At 31.0% G+C, this 18670-nt stretch overlaps 2 protein-coding genes and 1 pseudogene across 2 annotated transcripts; 2 read left to right on the top strand and 1 right to left on the bottom strand.

Annotated features, from left to right (window-relative positions):
- Positions 1-240: 240 nt before the first annotated feature.
- Positions 241-3156, bottom strand: LOC108820088 (putative caffeoyl-CoA O-methyltransferase At1g67980; annotated as a pseudogene).
- A 3015-nt stretch (positions 3157-6171) lies between these two features.
- Positions 6172-10346, top strand: LOC108822763 (acylamino-acid-releasing enzyme). The gene is made up of 17 exons (XM_018595923.2): positions 6172-6369; positions 6557-6726; positions 6807-7107; positions 7190-7414; positions 7504-7695; positions 7780-7854; positions 8004-8142; positions 8243-8394; positions 8485-8567; positions 8665-8786; positions 8862-8940; positions 9030-9210; positions 9303-9486; positions 9568-9759; positions 9832-9900; positions 9988-10064; positions 10159-10346. Exons 1-17 carry the CDS (start codon positions 6188-6190, stop codon positions 10223-10225), a joined length of 2490 nt encoding a protein of 829 aa, XP_018451425.2. The 5' UTR covers positions 6172-6187; the 3' UTR covers positions 10226-10346.
- Positions 10347-13380: 3034 nt separating this feature from the next.
- On the top strand, positions 13381-14634 carry LOC130498595 (F-box/LRR-repeat protein At3g58930-like). The gene is made up of 3 exons (XM_056992073.1): positions 13381-13926; positions 14032-14175; positions 14255-14634. The coding sequence occupies exons 1-3, from the start codon at positions 13381-13383 to the stop codon at positions 14573-14575; spliced, it is 1011 nt and encodes a 336-aa protein (XP_056848053.1). The 3' UTR covers positions 14576-14634.
- Positions 14635-18670: the final 4036 nt, after the last annotated feature.

Raw genomic sequence — 18670 nt, 5'->3', positions numbered from 1 at the left:
CATTGTCCATCTGGACGCCCCAGCTTCCGGCCTGGAAAAAAAGAAATGCTGACATTTTAGTATTCTCGTCTCCTTTCAAAAGTTAGTTTGTATTGGTGTATTGTTTTAGAGAGCTTTGTATTGGTTTCTTTGGAGAGAGAGTTTGTGTACATCTGATTCCTCATTTGTTTTTACTCTACTTTCAGTCTATGTGTGAATATTCATTTGTATGTTGAGTTTGCTGATATATGGGAAACGATCTATAAAAAAAGAAAAATCTTCAAGCATAATCGAACACACAAACCGGAACTCGTCTCGCACGGGAAAGACACACAATGAAAAGAACACAAGACAAGAGAGCATTAAAGATTATTACAACTTTTGTACTTTGATGGGTCTCTTTAATCACACAAGGCGTCTGCAGAGAGTGAGACCATCACCAATGGAGACTTGAGAGATCTCTATGTGAGGATCAGAAGCGAGCTGCTTGTTCAACTCCATGAGGGCTTTTCTGCACACCCTCAAGTGCTCTGGAACATCCTCCTCTTCCTCTGCCACATACCCAAACCACAATGTGTTATCAAAAGCTATTATTCCACCAACCTTCACCAGCTTCATTAGTCTCTCGTAAGCATTGGCATAGTGTGTCTTATCAGCATCAACAAATGCGAAATCAAACTCCGGTTTTGGATTCTTCTGTGGTCCACCATCATGCACAAACCAATGTCATCATCATAAGAAATATAACAAATATATATATATATATATATATATATATATAATAACTAACTAACTATAATATTTCTTTTTCTTTTTCAAAAAAAAAAAATATATTTTAAAAATATTTGTATTAGCAAAAAAATATTTGCTACTAGTAATATAACAAAAACATGAATGGGATTACGTACGTTCAACATCTTGTCTAAGGCCTGAAGACCATCGGATTGGATGAAATTTATTTGTGATCAACACCTGCATTCTTGATGAACTCTAGACCCAACTCGTAAGCTTCTTTATCAATGTCTATTGCAGTAATCTGTACATATTATATCCAAAGAGTTCATAGATGTTAGCAGTTGTTATCATTTTTACTTATTTGTTTTTTTTTTAATTTGGAAAGTAGATTAGTTTTTTATGCATATACACGGCCATCTTCAGGCAATGCGAGGGCAGTCGTGAGCAACGAATAGCCCGTGAAAACACCGAGTTCTAGCGTATCTTTGGCATTCATCATTTTTATAAGCATCCATAAAAAGTGCCCTTCATCAACTGGTACCTTCATCTCGCTTCTACACATATAAACGGAAATATTTTTTTTGTTTGTTAGTATATTTCTTGAGTTTTTTTTTAATAATAATTCTTGAGTTGATTCAGTTTATGTCGTCGATCTAAGCACTAAGCAATATAGTTTTTTGGTAACTGATCAAAGCAATATAGTTGAATCAGGTAATTATTGTTGTTGCGTTCGTCTTTGTATTCAAATAAAACTACAATCTTTGTTAGAGAATCATCATTGGTGAAAAACTCATTAAATATTTAATAATAATTTTTCAAAGTAAAATTTAGTATTAAGATAAAATTAACTATGAGATTTTGAAATTTTTCTTTTTCAAAAAATAGTGGATAAAAGATTCTTACCCCGTATTTATTTATTTATTGATGGGAGACTCTCTTGAAATACTTCAAATATAAATGCTCTAATTTATTTTAAGCACACAATAATTGGTCAAAATATATAGCTAGTTGCCTTTATATTTGGGAAAATAAATTCTTACCAAAAGTTGAAAATATTTTAATGTTAGAAAGTTTGAAGGTACAAGTGACATGTTATGGATAAGGATTTTAACGTTTGTTTTTTTGGTAAAAATGTCAAAATGATTTTAACGTTATAAAACTTGAAATTGTTAGAAACAAGGGTGTATTCAATCGAGAGTTTGAGGTGATTTGTATTAAAATGACAAATCCACTGTTATTCAAACATGAATTTTAAAAACTCATTTTAAAATCCACTGTTATTGAACTTGACATTTTGTAAAGTACTATGAAATCCACTGTTATTGAAAATATTTTAAGTTGTGGAGTTTTAGGAGGGTGTATTCAACCGAGAATTTCAAGTGATTTTTATTAAAATGACAAATCTACTGTTATTCAATCATGAATTTTAAAAACTCATTTAAAATCCACTGTTATTGAACTTGACATTTCATAAAGTATTCTGAAATCCACTGTTATTGAAAATATTTTAAGTTGTGGAGTTTTAAAGTTTTGAGGTGATTTTAGGGTGTTTGGGTGGAGTTTCTTAGTTAAAAAAATTAAAACTCAAATCCTATTGTTTTAGGTGATATTCTAGAGTAGTTTAACAAAAATCACCTAAATCTCTGCAACTTATTAAAATCATCTAAAACTCCATTAAAAATCAAATCACATCAAATGTTAAATTTGAATACATCCCCTTAAAGTTTTGAGGTGATTTTAGGGTGTTTGGGTGGAGTTTCTTAGTTAAAAAAAATAAAACTCAAATCCCATGGTTTTAGATGATATTCTAGAGTAGTTTAACAAAAATCACCTAAATCTCTGCAACTTATTAAAATCATCTAAAACTCTATTAAAAATCAAATCACATCAAATGTTAAATTGAATACACCCTCCTAAGGGTATGATCATACAGACTCACAAAAATACTAGCTCAAAGTCAATAAAGGTCAATAAAACAGCATACAAGGTAGGTTGTAGCCAGACTTACAAATTGCCATACTTGTGGACTGTAGCTTCTCGTAGTTTCTTGAGCTCTTCATGCTCTCTTGGATATGCCGTTGTTTCAAAGATGTACTGTTTCACATATAAAGGTTATGAACTTATGATTCACAATCATAGCCGTATTATACAACACCAACTCTAATCACTAAATGACAAAAGCTTTTTCTCATCGGACAAAAAAATGTTTAGTTTCTGCATATCAAGCAAGAATTTAAGTTCTAACAAAATAAAGCAAGCAATATCTACATGGACTAATGAAAATACGATACCTTTTGGAGAGCCTCGCTCTTGAGAATTCCTTTCGTCGGAATCAAATTCTCCATAGCTCACTCTATCGTGTGTGTTGCCTTGAACGACAAAAGCTTTGCGGTGCCAATATATATAACTCTAGTACTTTTCTTCTTCTTTTTTTTTTTTACATTCTCTTTACAGTAAAAGTCAAAAGTTATACTTTATGACAAAAAAGTACAATTTGTGACTTTAATTTAAAGCGAATCTCAAAAGCTGATACGTAGGGTTAGTGGCATAATAACGATATCAATAATTGGCACCCCCTGTGATTAGTATATATGATGGATATGATATTCAAAAAGATATTAAAATACCCACGTTGATGGATTTGATATATTAAAGTACATAATTTTCTATTCAAAATTAGGAATAAATTAATTGGATTATTGTCCTTATAACCACATAAATTATGTAGCTAAATCGTGGCACCATGAGACTGGAAAATCGTAGATGTCATTAACTTATGTAGATTGGTTCCAAACGCAGTGAGCTACACAAGTCTGATGAATGCTTATGCTTACTGCGGGAATACTGAAAACGTAAGTTGCTATAGGAGATGAAAGCAAAAATAATCAAAAAAAAAAAAAAGAAAAGAAAAGAAAGCAAAAGTAATCCGACCAACCAATTGCACATAATCGAAGTGAGACATGATCCTTACTTCCTTAGAAATACATCCACACACATGTAAATCATCCACTTCTCTTTCAACTTGTCTATACACCCAACAATTGACAATCATTTAGTCTACATGCCCGCATAAAAAATTGGGAAGTAATCATCTTCTCTGATTTACCAAATTTGGTGTTAGATGTTTTTTTCAGCGCCGTAAACCCCAATGGACTTTGCTCATAATCACAGCTAGATTTTGACCCGCACGTCCGTGCGGGTATACACTTTTATAAAATATGTTATTTTTCATGTCAATATTAGAATTGGGAAAATCATAATCTAAAAAATCAAACCGATCCCGATCCAAAATAAAGTACAAAACCGAACTGAAATTGATTAAATATCAAAATTTTATTATTTAGATAACTGAAACCGAATCCGATCCGAACCGAAGTATTTCAGATACTTAAATGTATTTGAAATAGATTTATATATTTATATATATTATTTTTAGACTTAATGTATATAAAAACATCCAATATATATATATAATATATATATATATATATATATATATATATATATATATATATATATATGTGTGTGTGGTACTTATAAGTTGGTTTAAATAATTGAAAATACATATAAATAGTTAAATGTAAATATCTAAAATAGTTAAGTATACTCAAATCACCAAAAATACTTAACATAGTTATTGATTATCTATCCAAATATTTAAATCAAACTAATTTATATGTTAAATTCAGGTATTCTGATATATGTTATTCAAATTTATATGTAATATATTATTTGTTTTATATATTTGAGAAATTCAAAGTATATAATGAATTCAAATGGGTTATCCGAACCTAAAAAACCCGCAAAAATTCGAACCGAATCCGAACCAAAATTTAGAAATATCCGAATGAGACTGAAATCTTTGATCCCGGAAACCCGAAATCCAAATAGACCTAAACCGAACCAAATGGGTACCCGAACGCCTACCCCTAATTCACAATCTATTCTTTCCTTTGAAAACACATCAAACATATAATTAATAGTATTTTATATGTACTATCATATAAACAATTTTTGATATAAATCAACTTTAAATTATTATTTTGATTTGAAATATTTATATAAAATTTAAATTTTATTTTATGATTATTTTAGATAATTATATTTTTAGATAATTAAATTAACTCATGTTTCTTATATTTTACAGTTGACACAAATATATAATTTCTCATAATATAATAGATATCTAATTTTTTTAATAACATAAATTAATTCTTTCTTAATATGATGTTATCTGTGTTTTCAAACAAATTTATTTTTAAACTGATATTTATGTTCCAAAAAACCTATTTTTAAACTGATATTCACGTTTCCAAACAACCTATTATTTAAACTGCTATCCAAATTTCCAAACAAATATTTTTTAAAAATTATTATCTATATTTTCAAATAAACCTAAGTTATACTTCACTTTTAATAATATAGATGAGAGAATCATGATTAGTATCCCAAAAGATGTTAAAATGGATATATGTTGATTTAATTTAGTCATTTAACCTTATTTAACGTGGTGCTTGTTATTATGTGAACAGTGGAAGTATTACAACTATCTTAACGTGGTGCTTTTAAGATTTGACCGCAAGAATTGTATAAATGGTTATATAGAAAAATAATTGTGTAAATGGTTTAGCAAACCATTCCGTTATGAGCTATTGCCATCATCAAGGAATTAAATATAGTCAAAAATATATATATATATATATATATATATAAATTTGATAAAAATCGGATCATTTTGACTTATAATTGTTTTGATAACCAAACATACACGATTGGTTAAATATGGTTCAGATCAACCAAATAACATGGATTTTTTTTGTCTCAATGAATTTAAACAAATGCAAGTGATTTTGAGCCCATTTGCAAAGATTTGGGCCCAATCGTGTAATGTCATATATTTAAATAGAATTTAATCAAAAGGAGTGGCAATCAACTGTAATTATTAGGAAAGAATTATGGTTAAGTACTAATTGTACTTCAGTTTTAATAGTTTAGATAAAATAAGACATATATACATAATCTTAAGTAACACACCATCACTTAAATGTGATGGCAGTGAAAAAATATATATCTATAAGAGAACAATTAGCTTACGACAATAAAAAACATCATAAGCCAAACGGCAGAACCAAAGATTGAAGGAAGAGATATCTGAAAAAAAAATTTCTTCAAAAGCTCATTATTTTTTTAAGTTATTCTCTGTTCGGTTTGACAATTTATATTGATATAAATTGCCAACCAATAAAATTTATATTGATATAAAATAAAATAAAAATTTAATGTTCTAATTTAATGTTCTAATTTAATACCAAAAAGAAAAAATTACTTATATTGATATAAGTTCTAATTTAATGTTAGATAATAATAGTTAAAAAGGGAAAAAAACTGGCAACCAATGAAATTATAAGAATTTTTTTGAAACTTTGTGGTATGATTGAGTCAGCAGATTGAAGGGGATATAATATAAAGATAGATGGCGAGAATCTATACGCTTTCTGCACTCACTTTCTCCACTAATCTGGCGAGAATCTATACGCTTTCTGCACTCACTTTCTCCACTAATCTGGGCTTCTTCCCTTCCTCCCATCTTCATCTTCGTCGCCTTCTCTTCCCCACAACTCTCACTCTTCCCCACTCCAAAACTCTATCCTCCTCGTAAGTGTTGCTTTAATGAGTTTTGTCTGTTCGATAGTTTTCAATCCAAAAGTTTCATTCTTTGATCGATTTCTGATTATCGAATTTGAGGCCAATGATATCTGATTCTGTGGATGATAGATCTGATTTCTGGAATCGTTATGCAACAATCAGTTAGAGATTTATGGGTTTGTTTTTTTTGTTTCAGTTCCAAAGCTTGGATTCGAGGAGTTGTAGCCATGGATTCTTCTGGAACTGACTCTGCTAAGGGCTTGGACTCAACTACTGAGGAAGAGTATGGCACGCAGTCAAAGTTACTTCAAGACTTCATGACTATTCCCACCATTGACAAAGCTTGGATTTTCAACTCTGATTCTGGTATTGACTCTTTTATTTTTTTACATATCCAAGTTGGAAACTTTGGTATCAAAATCACTCTGATGATTTTCACTTTATAGGTACTCAGGCAATGGTTGCCATGAGTCAAGCTAACCTTTTGGCTAATAAAAGGAGGAAGTTTATGTTATCTGCTCACATCTCCAAAGAAGAAAGTAGTAACTTTCACTGGGCTCCATTTCCAGTCGAGATGACTGGTGCATCTGCTTTTGTCCCTTCTCCGTCGGGTCTGAAGCTCCTTGTGATTCGAAACCCTGAAAACGACGATTCTCCTACAAAGTTTGAGATATGGAGTTCGTCTCAGCTAGTCAAGGAGTTTCATATTCCGCTGAAAGTTCATGGCTCTGTATATGTTGATGGATGGTACTACACTTTCCTTTTTTTAGCTGATTTCTTAAGGACAAGTTCTTGGAGAAGGAGAAAAAATAAGTGAGTGATGATGCAGGTTTGAAGGGATCTCTTGGAACTCAGATGAGACTCGTGTTGCTTATGTTGCAGAGGAACCATCTTTTCCAAAACCTACATTCGACCATCTTGGTTATTACAAGAAAGAAAATTCTTTGGACAAGGATATTGGAAGCTGGAAAGGTCAAGGAGATTGGGAAGAGGAATGGGGAGAAGCGTATGCCGGAAAAAAGCAGCCTTCACTTTTTGTTATCAATGTTGACAGGTTTAATAAGTCTCTCTCAATAGAAAAAAAGAGCAATTAGTCTTTGGCATCTTTTTGATTATTGGTTGGTTCTCCTTTTTTATTTTCAGTGGAGAGGTTAAGCATATCAAAGGAGTTCCAAGATCGATAAGCGTTGGACAGGTTGTTTGGAGTCCAAACAGTAAAGGCTCAGCTCAGTACTTAGTTTTTGCCGGATGGTTAGGAGATAAAAGAAAGCTTGGTCTCAGGCACTGCTACAACAGACCTTGTGCCATATACGCAATTAGATTCACAGAACCAAAGTGAGTTTTTGGTATAAGACAACTTGATCACTCCTTACTTCCGAAAAAGTATTTGATAAGAGTTTGTCTTTACTTGTGTTCCAGAGATGATACAAACGAAGCATTCCCTATTCATAATTTGACTAAAAGCATAAGCAGCGGTTTTTCCCCACGCTTCAGGTTAACATCTTATGAAACTCTTTCTCTTGTCTTTACTAAAAGCATTTGTTTGTTCTCCTTGTTACTGTGTTTATCTAACTGAGCCATCTTACACAGCATATGTTTAAGACGTACTCTCTTCACAATACATTTTTTTCCTTCTCTCACAGCAAAGATGGCAAGTTTCTCCTGTTTTTATCAGCAAAGGCCGCTGTTGATTCTGGGGCGCATTGTTCCACCGAGTCACTTCACAAGATTAGCTGGCCAAGTGATGGGAAACTTCCCGAGTCAACTAATGTCGTTGATGTGGTGAGATTATACAGACCATTTGTCTTTCTTTATTTCCCTATGAAGGCTTCAAACTTACTCTCATACTACTTTGTTTCTTAAATGTTATTTGATAATGCAGATTGAAGTTGTGAATTGTCCTGATGATGGCTGTTTCCCTGGGCTCTATTTCACCGGACTTCTGAGTGATCCGTGGCTGTCAGATGGACAAACTCTTATGTTGTCTTCCTACTGGCGCAGTTGTAGAGTAATACTCAGCTTAAATTTGATAAGGTGAGTGATGAGTGAATATGAAAAGTTTCCAAATTATCTTCTGCTGCTATGGTAATTGATGATAAAATTCTTTATCGTGGGGCATCACAGTGGTGAAGTATCACGCGTCAGCCCTAATGATTCAGATTTTTCATGGAGCGTTCTTGCACTAGATGGTGATAATGTTGTTGCTGGTAACATCTTTAAGCAAGATCTTATCTCAGTTACTAACTTTGAACTTAAACACACACCAGTCTTGAAAAAACATTGTATTTTTTTTTTTGTGAGAAGTGTCTAGCAGTCCAGTGAGTGTTCCTGAAATCAAGTACGGAAAGAAAGTTCTTGATCCATCTGGAAAGCCTTCGTGGCATTGGTCAAGTATCCAAAAACCAATTTTTAAATGCTCTGAGAAGGTAAATTCACATTTGCTAAATCCTCTTGATGCAGATGATGTTCATATTTTTTTTTGTTTTACTATACTGCTGCAGGTGACCTCAGGGCTTTCATCTCTTCAGTTTAAAATTCTAAACGTTCCAGTCAGTAATGTATCTGAATGTCTCACCGAAGGTACTCACTTAATCTTGCTTTTACAAACAAGCTATTCATTTCAACCTGTTTTACTTTCTGGTTTGATAAACTTTCTTGGCACATGGCAGGGGCCAAAAGACCGTTTGAAGCTATATATGTATCGTCTTCAAAGACCAAGGTTAATGGGAAATGTGATCCTTTAGTTGTTGTCCTCCATGGAGGCCCTCATACAGTTGCACCAAGCAGCTTCTCCAAGCAGTTGGCATATCTCTCCTCAATTGGATACAGTCTGCTGATTGTAAATTACAGGTTCACTCACATACAGCTCTCATAACCAGTGGTTACTAACAACCTTTCAGTGATTCTAACTTAGTCTTTGGCGGATTCATTTGAATTGAAAGGGGTTCGTTGGGATTTGGGGAAGATGCTTTGCAGTCTATACCTGGAAAAATTGGATCACAGGACGTGAACGATGTGCTCTCAGCTGTAGATCATGCCGTTGAAACGGGACTTGCAGACCCGTCTAGAATAACCGTCCTAGGTGGTTCTCATGGTGGGTTTCTGACAACACACTTGATTGGCCAGGTACTTTTATTCACTCACCTTTGAAGCAGCAATGGCACCAGAATATAAATCATCATTCGTATACTAAAAGCTTTGCTATAGGCACCGGATAAGTTTGTGGCAGCAGCTGCAAGGAATCCTGTATGCAACATTGCTTCAATGGTTGGGATTACGGATATACCTGATTGGTGTTTCTTTGAAGCTTATGGTGAACAGACTCACTACACAGAAGCCCCCTCACCTGAAGACATGTCTCTGTTTCATCAGATCTCTCCTATATCACACATCTCAAAGGTTAACAAGACCACTTCCGTTCTTTGGTAAGGTTTGATGACATCCAATATTTAATGATTCTTACTTGTGCAGGTGAAAACACCCACTCTGTTTCTCTTGGGAACTATGGATCTCCGTGTTCCTATTTCAAATGGATTTCAAGTAAGATCAGTCTTCAACTTGTTTTAAGTTTGCAGATCCCAAACTCAGTGGTGAAGTTGTTTAATTCAGTGTTCTTGATTTGTATAGTACGTTAGGGCGTTAAAGGAGAAAGGAGCCGAGGTTAAAGTCTTAGTCTTTCCTAATGACAATCATTCTCTAGACAGGTAAAGAAAAAAACACAAAAGCTAAAGCATATGTGTGAGAAAGTGTTGAAGTTTAAAAGCATGTCCTTACAGCTTGTGATTGTTTATTTTGCAGACCGCAGACGGATTATGAAAGCTTTCTCAACATTGCTGTCTGGTTCAACAAGTACTGCAAGCTGTGAACATCTTGTGATTGTTTGTTATCCTAATAAGTGAAGAGGAAATAAAAGTACTTATGAATAAAAAAAAAGAAAGAAAAAAAAAGTAATTTTGAATAAAATAAACATATGGTTTTACTATGTTTATATAGACTTTGATTGCTTGTAACAAAGACAGGGCTTCCGGTTTAGAGTCTAGACTTTACAGTAAGGTAGCTTCGGAGGTGCTTTCTGCAAATTGAAAAACTAAGGGGAAAGTTTAAAACTCTTAAATGACTTATTAATAGTATTCACTGGTCTGAAAATAATGGTACAAGAAGTAAATGCCATCTTCACTGAGCGGATCGTGGTTAAGGATTCGTTATGATTGTCTCCTTGTTGGTGGGTGTGCCTCGCTGATCTCCCTGTGTGGCAACTGGTTTGGGTTCAAGGTTGTTCTTTGTGGTCTCTTAGTCGTGTATCTCTGGTGTATCTGCTTCTTGTCTTCTTTCCCCGCTCCGTTGGTGTAGGATTTTGCTTTTGACACTGTCGTTTGTGTCTCCTGTTTCCTGTCGCTCCATTCTGGTTCTTTGATGGTCCCTTCTTCGGTGGTTGAAGTGGTATGGTTCATGTTCAGGTAAGGTGTTCTCTTTGTTCCTAGGGGTTTTGAAGCTTTTCTGTTGGGTACAGTCAAGCTACGGTTTGATTGTCTTGGATGGTTCTTTCTGAAGTCGCTCTCTTGGTCTTGTTGCTTGCTCTCCGGCTGCTTTGGAAGTTTATGATGATTGTCACTCGGTGCCCTAGATTCTTTGGTGAATTCATAATGCTACTTGTCTGATTTTGATGTTTTGTGAAGATAATCTTGTTTAAGGCTTTATAGCTGAGGTACCGGTTGTAATGTGTCCGAGAATGTCCGGCTTAGTATAGTCTTTTCTTTTGCGATCATTCCAGCTTCGCATAGAAGGGATGATGTGCTGTAATAAACTCTTACTCTTTGAATGTTCAAGTATAAATTCAGATGACATGACATGATTAAGGAGCTGACAAAAAAAGATTGGTTTAGGATTTTTTTTTTGATTATTTTAGAGTATCGTTAGTGTATGGAAATGCTAATTTTGAAGGGGAACTGCACTCCATGGATAGATTTTATTTCCAGGTATCTCTTAGTTAAAATATTTTCATTAAATTTTAGTTGGTTGATTTAAAATAAATATTTTGAGTATCACTAAAATCACTTATATTTATGATTTATAGATGGTAACCATATTTTTGAAATAGTTTTTATGCTTTTGTTTTTGAAATTTTATTTTTTGCCAATCAAGATTTTGGAAAAAAAAATTGATTCTCTCAAATCTGGGGAAACTAGTTTTTATTCAAATAACTACATAATTCTACATAAAATAATTAAAAATATAAAAGTTAAATAAATTAAAAAATATATTTTATATTTAAGTAATAGATACGGAAAATAGAAATCATTTTTATTAAAGAAACAATATAAAAAGTTTAAAAATACAATAAACATAAGCATGACACATAACTAATAAAAAACATATAACTTTATAACTGAGATTGATAATTCTTAGAATTTACGTTGTTAAAACAATAACTTGTGTTATTTTAGGTGTTAATAATTATTTTCCAAATTCATTTCTCATAAAAATAGATTTTTTCATAAATATAAAATTTTATGTGTTCAAATTAAAACACGTTTATATTTATTGAGTTTACAAAATAATAAGTTCTGATATAATAATAAAAAATAAAAAAACTACTATCAAAAAATTGATTTGAAATTTGGGATGAAATATATATATATATATATATATATATATATATATTTCCAATAAAATAACAATACATATATCTAATTTATATTTAACAAAATTAATTTTCTATGACTCAATTAATATGTCATTTGTCTACTTTTATTGATTCAACTAGTTAAATCTTTTCAACATGAATGAATTCATTTATGATTTTTTTATTATTCAACTTCCCATTGCACAAGAGGTAAGGGAAGGGTTTTTAAAATTAGTGTATTTTTGTACTGATGATTCTTAATGATGCCCCTGTTAATAATTCAAATTTGTAAATGTATTTAGAAGTGTTTTCTATCTCTGTCCAGGATGCAAATTATTTATAATCCAAAGTTAAAAGTGACGTTTAGTTTTATTTACTAGATCTACCGTACCACTGGAAATGCTCTTAGACAATGCTCATTCAGTGAATCTTGACCTTTTCTAATCGTTATAAAGAATCTAAACGTGATGTTGTTGGCCGGGTAGCTTCTCTTAAAGATCCGTTCTGGAAGAAGGTTATGAGACAACACAAATTAATTAGGGATTGAAATGGACGATCCGTAAGGACTCTAACATGCGTGGAAGAAGATGGATTAATGAAACTAACGTGCCCAACACATGAATTTTGAATAAAGGAAATTAACTTTATACTATTAGGAAATAATTAAATTAGGTTAGCCCTTTATCAAAAAAAAATTAAATTAGGTTTTAAAAATAGAAAATTTCTATTTATTTTGATAAAATCGTGACTATATATGCTCATATGATAGCAAGATACACCGACGTTATCAGGGTTAAGCTGAACGACCAGCTATTGGGGCAACTAGTCTAATGCAAAACGACGTTAATTTCGGCTTCAGTACATCTAAGTCATACAAAATTCGAAAGTAGAAAGCAAGCCCTAAGATTTTCCCCACGTCGCGGCAAACCCTAACCCTAAGACTAGATTTGCTGCGTGGAAACTGATTAAAGAGTAGATGGATCATATTAGCGGTCTACCTGACGAGGTTCTTTGCCATATCTTGTCCTTCCTTCCGACAAAGCTTGCTGCTTTGACATCTGTTTTATCAACTAAGTGGCGCAATCTTCTTGCGTTTGTCCCTAATCTTGACATCACTTGTCCTATTAAGATCGTGCCTGTAGATAGCATTGATTATGGTATTCCTAAGGAGAATATGTATGGAACTATGCGGAGCTTCAGGGGTTTATAGATAGGGTATTGGCTTTGCAGGGTGATTCTTCCATTAAGAAAGTCTCCCTCAAGTGTATAAACTACATTCATCCAGATCATTTGGATCGTTGGATATGTAACGTGCTGCGTCGTGGTGTTTCAGAACTTGAAACTGTCATCTATGATCAAGATGGTGATGATGATTTTAATTATCTTCTGCCCAAGAGATGTTCGTCAGTAGGACACTAGTCAAGTTGATATTTAGCAACGTTGATTGGTGGCCTGGAGCTGAAGGAACTTTTTTGCCTAAGCTTAAAACTCTAGTGGTTAACGGATTTTTTTGCTCGGATAAGCTTGAGATGATTCTCCCCGCTTTCCCTGTGCTTGAAGAGTTATACATAAAAGACATTGTGTGGAGAGGTTCGGGTGATTCAGTGTCAAGTGCAAGCCTTAAGAAGCTAACTATCCATGCCTTGGGTTGTGAAAGCATGACAGTACATATTACAAATAGCATGAGCATTTCTTTTGATACTCCAAGTCTGCTTTACCTTGAGTATTCTGATAAAGTTGCGAGCGACTATCCCAAAGTTAACTTGCCTATTTTAGTTGAGGCTGTAATCGACCTTGATATACGTGATTATACAATGCTAGACAGAGAGCGAAATGCTGATGGATTTAGGAACTATGTTGTTCTGTCATGTGGAAATTTGTGTAAGCTCATGACTGGCATAAGAAATGTGAAGACACTTACGTTTTCTTGTGAAACTCTCGAGGTAATTAAGTTTCTATTTTGTTCTCTCTTGGAACATGAGATCATTAAAGCCATGTTAGGTAAAGTAAAACTTTCTTAATCATGTTTTATTCTTTTCTTGTTACAGTTATTTTCTCTATGCTTTGAATCGATGCCTGTGTTCAACAACCTCAAAAGGTTACGAATTAGTGGGAGTCGCCCTCCAGTGGGATGGCAAGCAATGCCGGTTCTCTTACAAAACTGTCCACATTTAGAAACTCTACACATAGAGGTACCAATTTGTCAAAAAATCATTACCATAGATAGAGATCATTCTTCAAAGTCCCTTATTGTATCTTTTTTTCTTTCAGTGTCTTCGTATTTGTGACTGCATTTCTTTGGAGGAGAATGGTGGTTGGCTCACGTCTTGTCCGGTGGAAAAGATAGTGGAAGAGATACAGATTGAAATGTTTAGAGGGACAAAGGGAGAGATTGGAATGATAAAGCATATGTTGGAGTCTTTCTCGGGTTTGAAGAGGATGACGTTGTATGCCGGAAGGGATTATCCTACAGATATCTTTGATCTTGTTGTGAAGATGGTGAATCTATGCAATGAGAGTTACCGAGCTGTGGTGAACACTTCCTGGTGTGTGATTCGCCCGATATCTGAAGTAGACTCTAGTTTGAAATAGTTGGAAAAGTCTAAAAGAGTCAACTGCTGGTTATCGATCCATCTGAACTGAAATTTGTACCGATTTTATATACATTTGATACACATCCCTAGTCCCCTACATTGACATATATTATCTCTACAATCAATTTTACTTTAAAAAATGATACAATATACTAGAATTGATGACATGATTAATTTAGTGACAAAATATGGCTAAATAATTACATTTAATGTTGATTTATATTTTGGTATTTTATTTATTTTGTCAACAACAATAAAGACTCATATAAACTCTCTGAACCAAACCAGCAGCTCTGTATCCATGTGAATGACAAAAGATGGTTGTTGTCTGACACATTGTGTTAGTCTATCTACTTTTGTATTCTCCGTCCAAGGTACATGAATAATCTCTGAACTATAAAACTTCGTTTAAAAAAATCTTGATATCTTCCAAATAACTTTTAAACGCTGGCCATTCTTCTGGTTCCGAAACCATCTTCACCAATTGAGAACAGTCCGTTGCAAACGTGATTTGAAACTGACGTAAATTCTTTCATACACTCCATAGTCCAATTATCATTATAGTTATATATATAATTCTAAAAAATACGTTATAAAATATTTTAACAATATCAAAAAATTCAGAAATTTTATGTAAATATTATAACTAAGTTTTTAATTAGCAATGAACTATTACTATGCATTAACATATATTCAGTTATTTTTTATAAAATGAAAAATAAAAAATTATATCTTATTTTATCTATTTTATAATAATAATAGATTATGTTAAAATAACATTATTATATTGAATTAAATATGAAAATTATATTAAATTGATAAATTTATAAATTTTATTTTCATAAATATAAAATATTTATGGAAAATATAATACCATGACAGGATGACTTACATTCGCAAAATATATAATACATATAGAAAAATTGACATATCTTGGACTTTTGTATATACAAATAATATATTATTTAAAATTAATCACCGAAAAAATATTGCTAAAAGGAAATATGGCTCTGAAGATCAGCAGATCAGAATTGAACATAAATTTGATACAAAATAATTTCTAAATATGTAGTTTCATGCATATATTAATTCATTCAAAAACTAAATGAAAATACAATAAGATAAATATATAATAAGAAGCGATAAAAACATTGCATATGATATGATATGTAATATTCTTATTCAGTTGATTAATTATACCATGTTCGCTATACAATTATTGTATTTGAAATAATTATATAAACATTTAAATATATGGTTAACTTTAAAAATGTATATCACTAATGAACTAAATATATATATATATATATATATATATATGTATATTAAACTGAGAATAACAGGTCAAGATCTAGTTTTTTCTTTAAATATAACAATATATATATATATATATATATATATATATAAGTTGGAAAAAATCTGATAATATATAGTCATCATATATACATGTCCAAAATTTAAATATCAAATGATATAACTACTCAAACAAATACGAGTTTGGCATGTTTTGAACCTCGAAAAGAAAGTGACAATCTTGTATAAGCATCTCACGTTCATCTTCTTCCTCTGGACTATTCCGTTCACAGAACAAAATTGTCGCAGTCTCTAGGCAGCGAGCATTTCGCAAATATATTGACCAGATCTATCTCTTTTTGGTGATCCAGTATTATCTGTCCACGTGAAATTCTAATCGTCTTTCACTAGGGGCGGGTGTTAAATATAGTCTAGGGCAAACTGATTTGGTTCTCTAGCTACTCTAGTTATTATATTTAAATGGAAAATTAGAAGATTTTTAGGATTATATATTTTTCCTTTTTTTGTCAATCCTATATATCTTATATTATTAAAAAAGAGACCAGTTTAGAAGTTTCCTTTGTTTATTAAACTATTTACAGAAATACCACTTATTTTTTTAATATTAATTTATTGTAATTAATTGATAAAAGCAAATAAATATTCGCTTAAACAAATCTCATAGCAAATAAAAAATTAGATTTTTACCCGCGTTCAAATGCAGATGTATTTTTTGTTTAATTTAGTATACTGGTTTAAAATTAATTTATTATCGTTGTAATGAGAACATCAGATGTTCAGTTATTTGATGTAAGTTTATTGGCAATGTGGACCTGCACATACATTTTTTTTGTTGTACGGATCCAAAATTAGTTTATACTACAAATTTATTTTATATATTTTATAAAAATTTGTGTTATATATATTACAATTTTATAACTATTACTGATGTACCTTGTTCGATACTATTACTGTGTAATTTTTGTTTATATTGTATTTTCATAATTAATAAAAAATACCAATTCATTTTTGCCATGGTTTGGTATCAAACCTATTATTTTAACTAGATCGTCTTTCGCGCGCTATGTGCAAATAATCGTCTCTAAATTTAAATGAATATGCGGTGTAGATATTGTTTCTTTTGTAATTACTTCTGAATAATTTTGAAATATTATTTCAGTTGCTGAGAGCAAGTTTTTTAAAGCCGAAACATTTAAAATACTAGGTGTTTAGCCGCATATGCGGGCATATATATTTTATAGTTATTTATTAATACATACTAATTAAAAGATTATAATGGTAAATCCGCATTATTTTTCATTTGAATATTGTTATGTATTATGATTTTTTTCTTAGAAATCCTTATGTATATATATTCATTATTAATAAATAAATTTTAGAAATCACTCAATGTTATTTTTCCAATTATATAAAGTAATATTTTACTTTTTTTCATGAAATTTTTTATGTATACTATATTCAATTTAATAAAAATTAGAAAATCACTCAATATTATCTTTTCAATAATATAAAAGTAATAATATTAATTGATTATTATTTAGTTATGAATTTCTGTTTTTTTTAATTTTTAAGTTTTATTAAAGATATCCTTCGGATAATCACAATATATATATGATCATTATCTTTTTATTTAAAATATATATTCTTAGATTTTGAATAATTTTATTATTATTAATTGTTAATTTTGATCATTTATCTAATAAAATCATTTTTTCAAAGTAATTTATAGATTTTATTCATTAAAGGTATAAACAATATTAACCGCTCTAACTTTTAACGTGAGAGCTCCGTTTTGATATTGTTATGTATTATGATTTTTTTTCTTGGAAATCCTCATGTATATTATATTCATTATTAATAAATAAAATTTAGAAATCACTCAATGTTATTTTTCCAATTATATAAAGTAATATTTTACTTTTTTCTTGAAATTTTTTTATGTATACTATATTCATTATTAATAAAAAATTAGAAATCACTCAATATTATCTTTTCAATTATATAAAAGTAATAATATTAATTGGTTATTATTTAGTTATGATTTATGTTTTATTTTATTTTTAAGTTTGTATTAAAAGATATCTTTCGGATAATAATCACATATATATATATATGATCATTATCTTTTTGTTTTAAAATATATATTCTAGATTTTGAATAATTCTTTTTAATTATTAATTGTTTAATTTTGATCATTTATCTAAAAAATCATTTATTTTTTTTTTTATTTTTTAGGTATTTATAGATTTTATTCATTAAGGGTATAAACGATATTAACCGCTCTAACTTTTAACGTGAGAGTTCCGTTGCGAAAAAGTCACTTTGCAAATAATATTATAGATTATTTTTGTTTAGTTTTCTCGCTATTTGGTTATTTTATCTATGGAAAAACTCCCTAAATAAATGTTCTAAAAGTCTAGCCAATGAGTTTATCTAAAAGATCAGAAAAATAAGTTATAGAATTATGGGGAATTTTCAAAAATACCACTTTTAAGGTACCATTATTCATCTTTACCACCACTAAAGACACATTTTCAATAATACCTTATTTATTAAAATGGTAAAGACTCTTATATCTTTGTTTTATATGTTTTTCCAAAATTCTAATCCCAAATTCTAATTCCTAAACCTCCAATTCTAAATCCTAACCCAAAATCTTCAACCCTAAACCCTAAACTATATACCCTAAATTCAATATCCTAAACCCTAAACCCTAAAGTCTAACTATAAACCCTAAATCCTTAACTCTAAACCCTAAATCTTAAACTCTAAACCCTAA

Source organism: Raphanus sativus, chromosome 8 (genome assembly GCF_000801105.2).
Source record: "Raphanus sativus cultivar WK10039 chromosome 8, ASM80110v3, whole genome shotgun sequence".
Lineage (NCBI taxonomy): Eukaryota > Viridiplantae > Streptophyta > Magnoliopsida > Brassicales > Brassicaceae > Raphanus > Raphanus sativus.
The sequence above is the reverse complement of the archived record's forward strand: the minus strand, read 5'-3'. Positions and strand labels throughout refer to the sequence as shown.

Excerpts from the sequence above, each read along its gene's own strand:
- LOC130498595 (XM_056992073.1), top strand. The coding sequence starts at position 13,381 with ATGTTCGTCAGTAGGACACTAGTCAAGTTGATATTTAGCAACGTTGAT. Across the intron at positions 13,927-14,031 it reads TTTCTTGTGAAACTCTCGAG|TTATTTTCTCTATGCTTTGA; the intron begins GTAATTAAGTTT and ends TTCTTGTTACAG. Across the intron at positions 14,176-14,254 it reads TAGAAACTCTACACATAGAG|TGTCTTCGTATTTGTGACTG; the intron begins GTACCAATTTGT and ends TTTTTCTTTCAG.
- LOC108822763 (XM_018595923.2), top strand. The coding sequence starts at position 6,188 with ATGGCGAGAATCTATACGCTTTCTGCACTCACTTTCTCCACTAATCTG. Across the intron at positions 6,727-6,806 it reads GATTTTCAACTCTGATTCTG|GTACTCAGGCAATGGTTGCC; the intron begins GTATTGACTCTT and ends TTCACTTTATAG. Across the intron at positions 9,487-9,567 it reads CAACACACTTGATTGGCCAG|GCACCGGATAAGTTTGTGGC; the intron begins GTACTTTTATTC and ends GCTTTGCTATAG.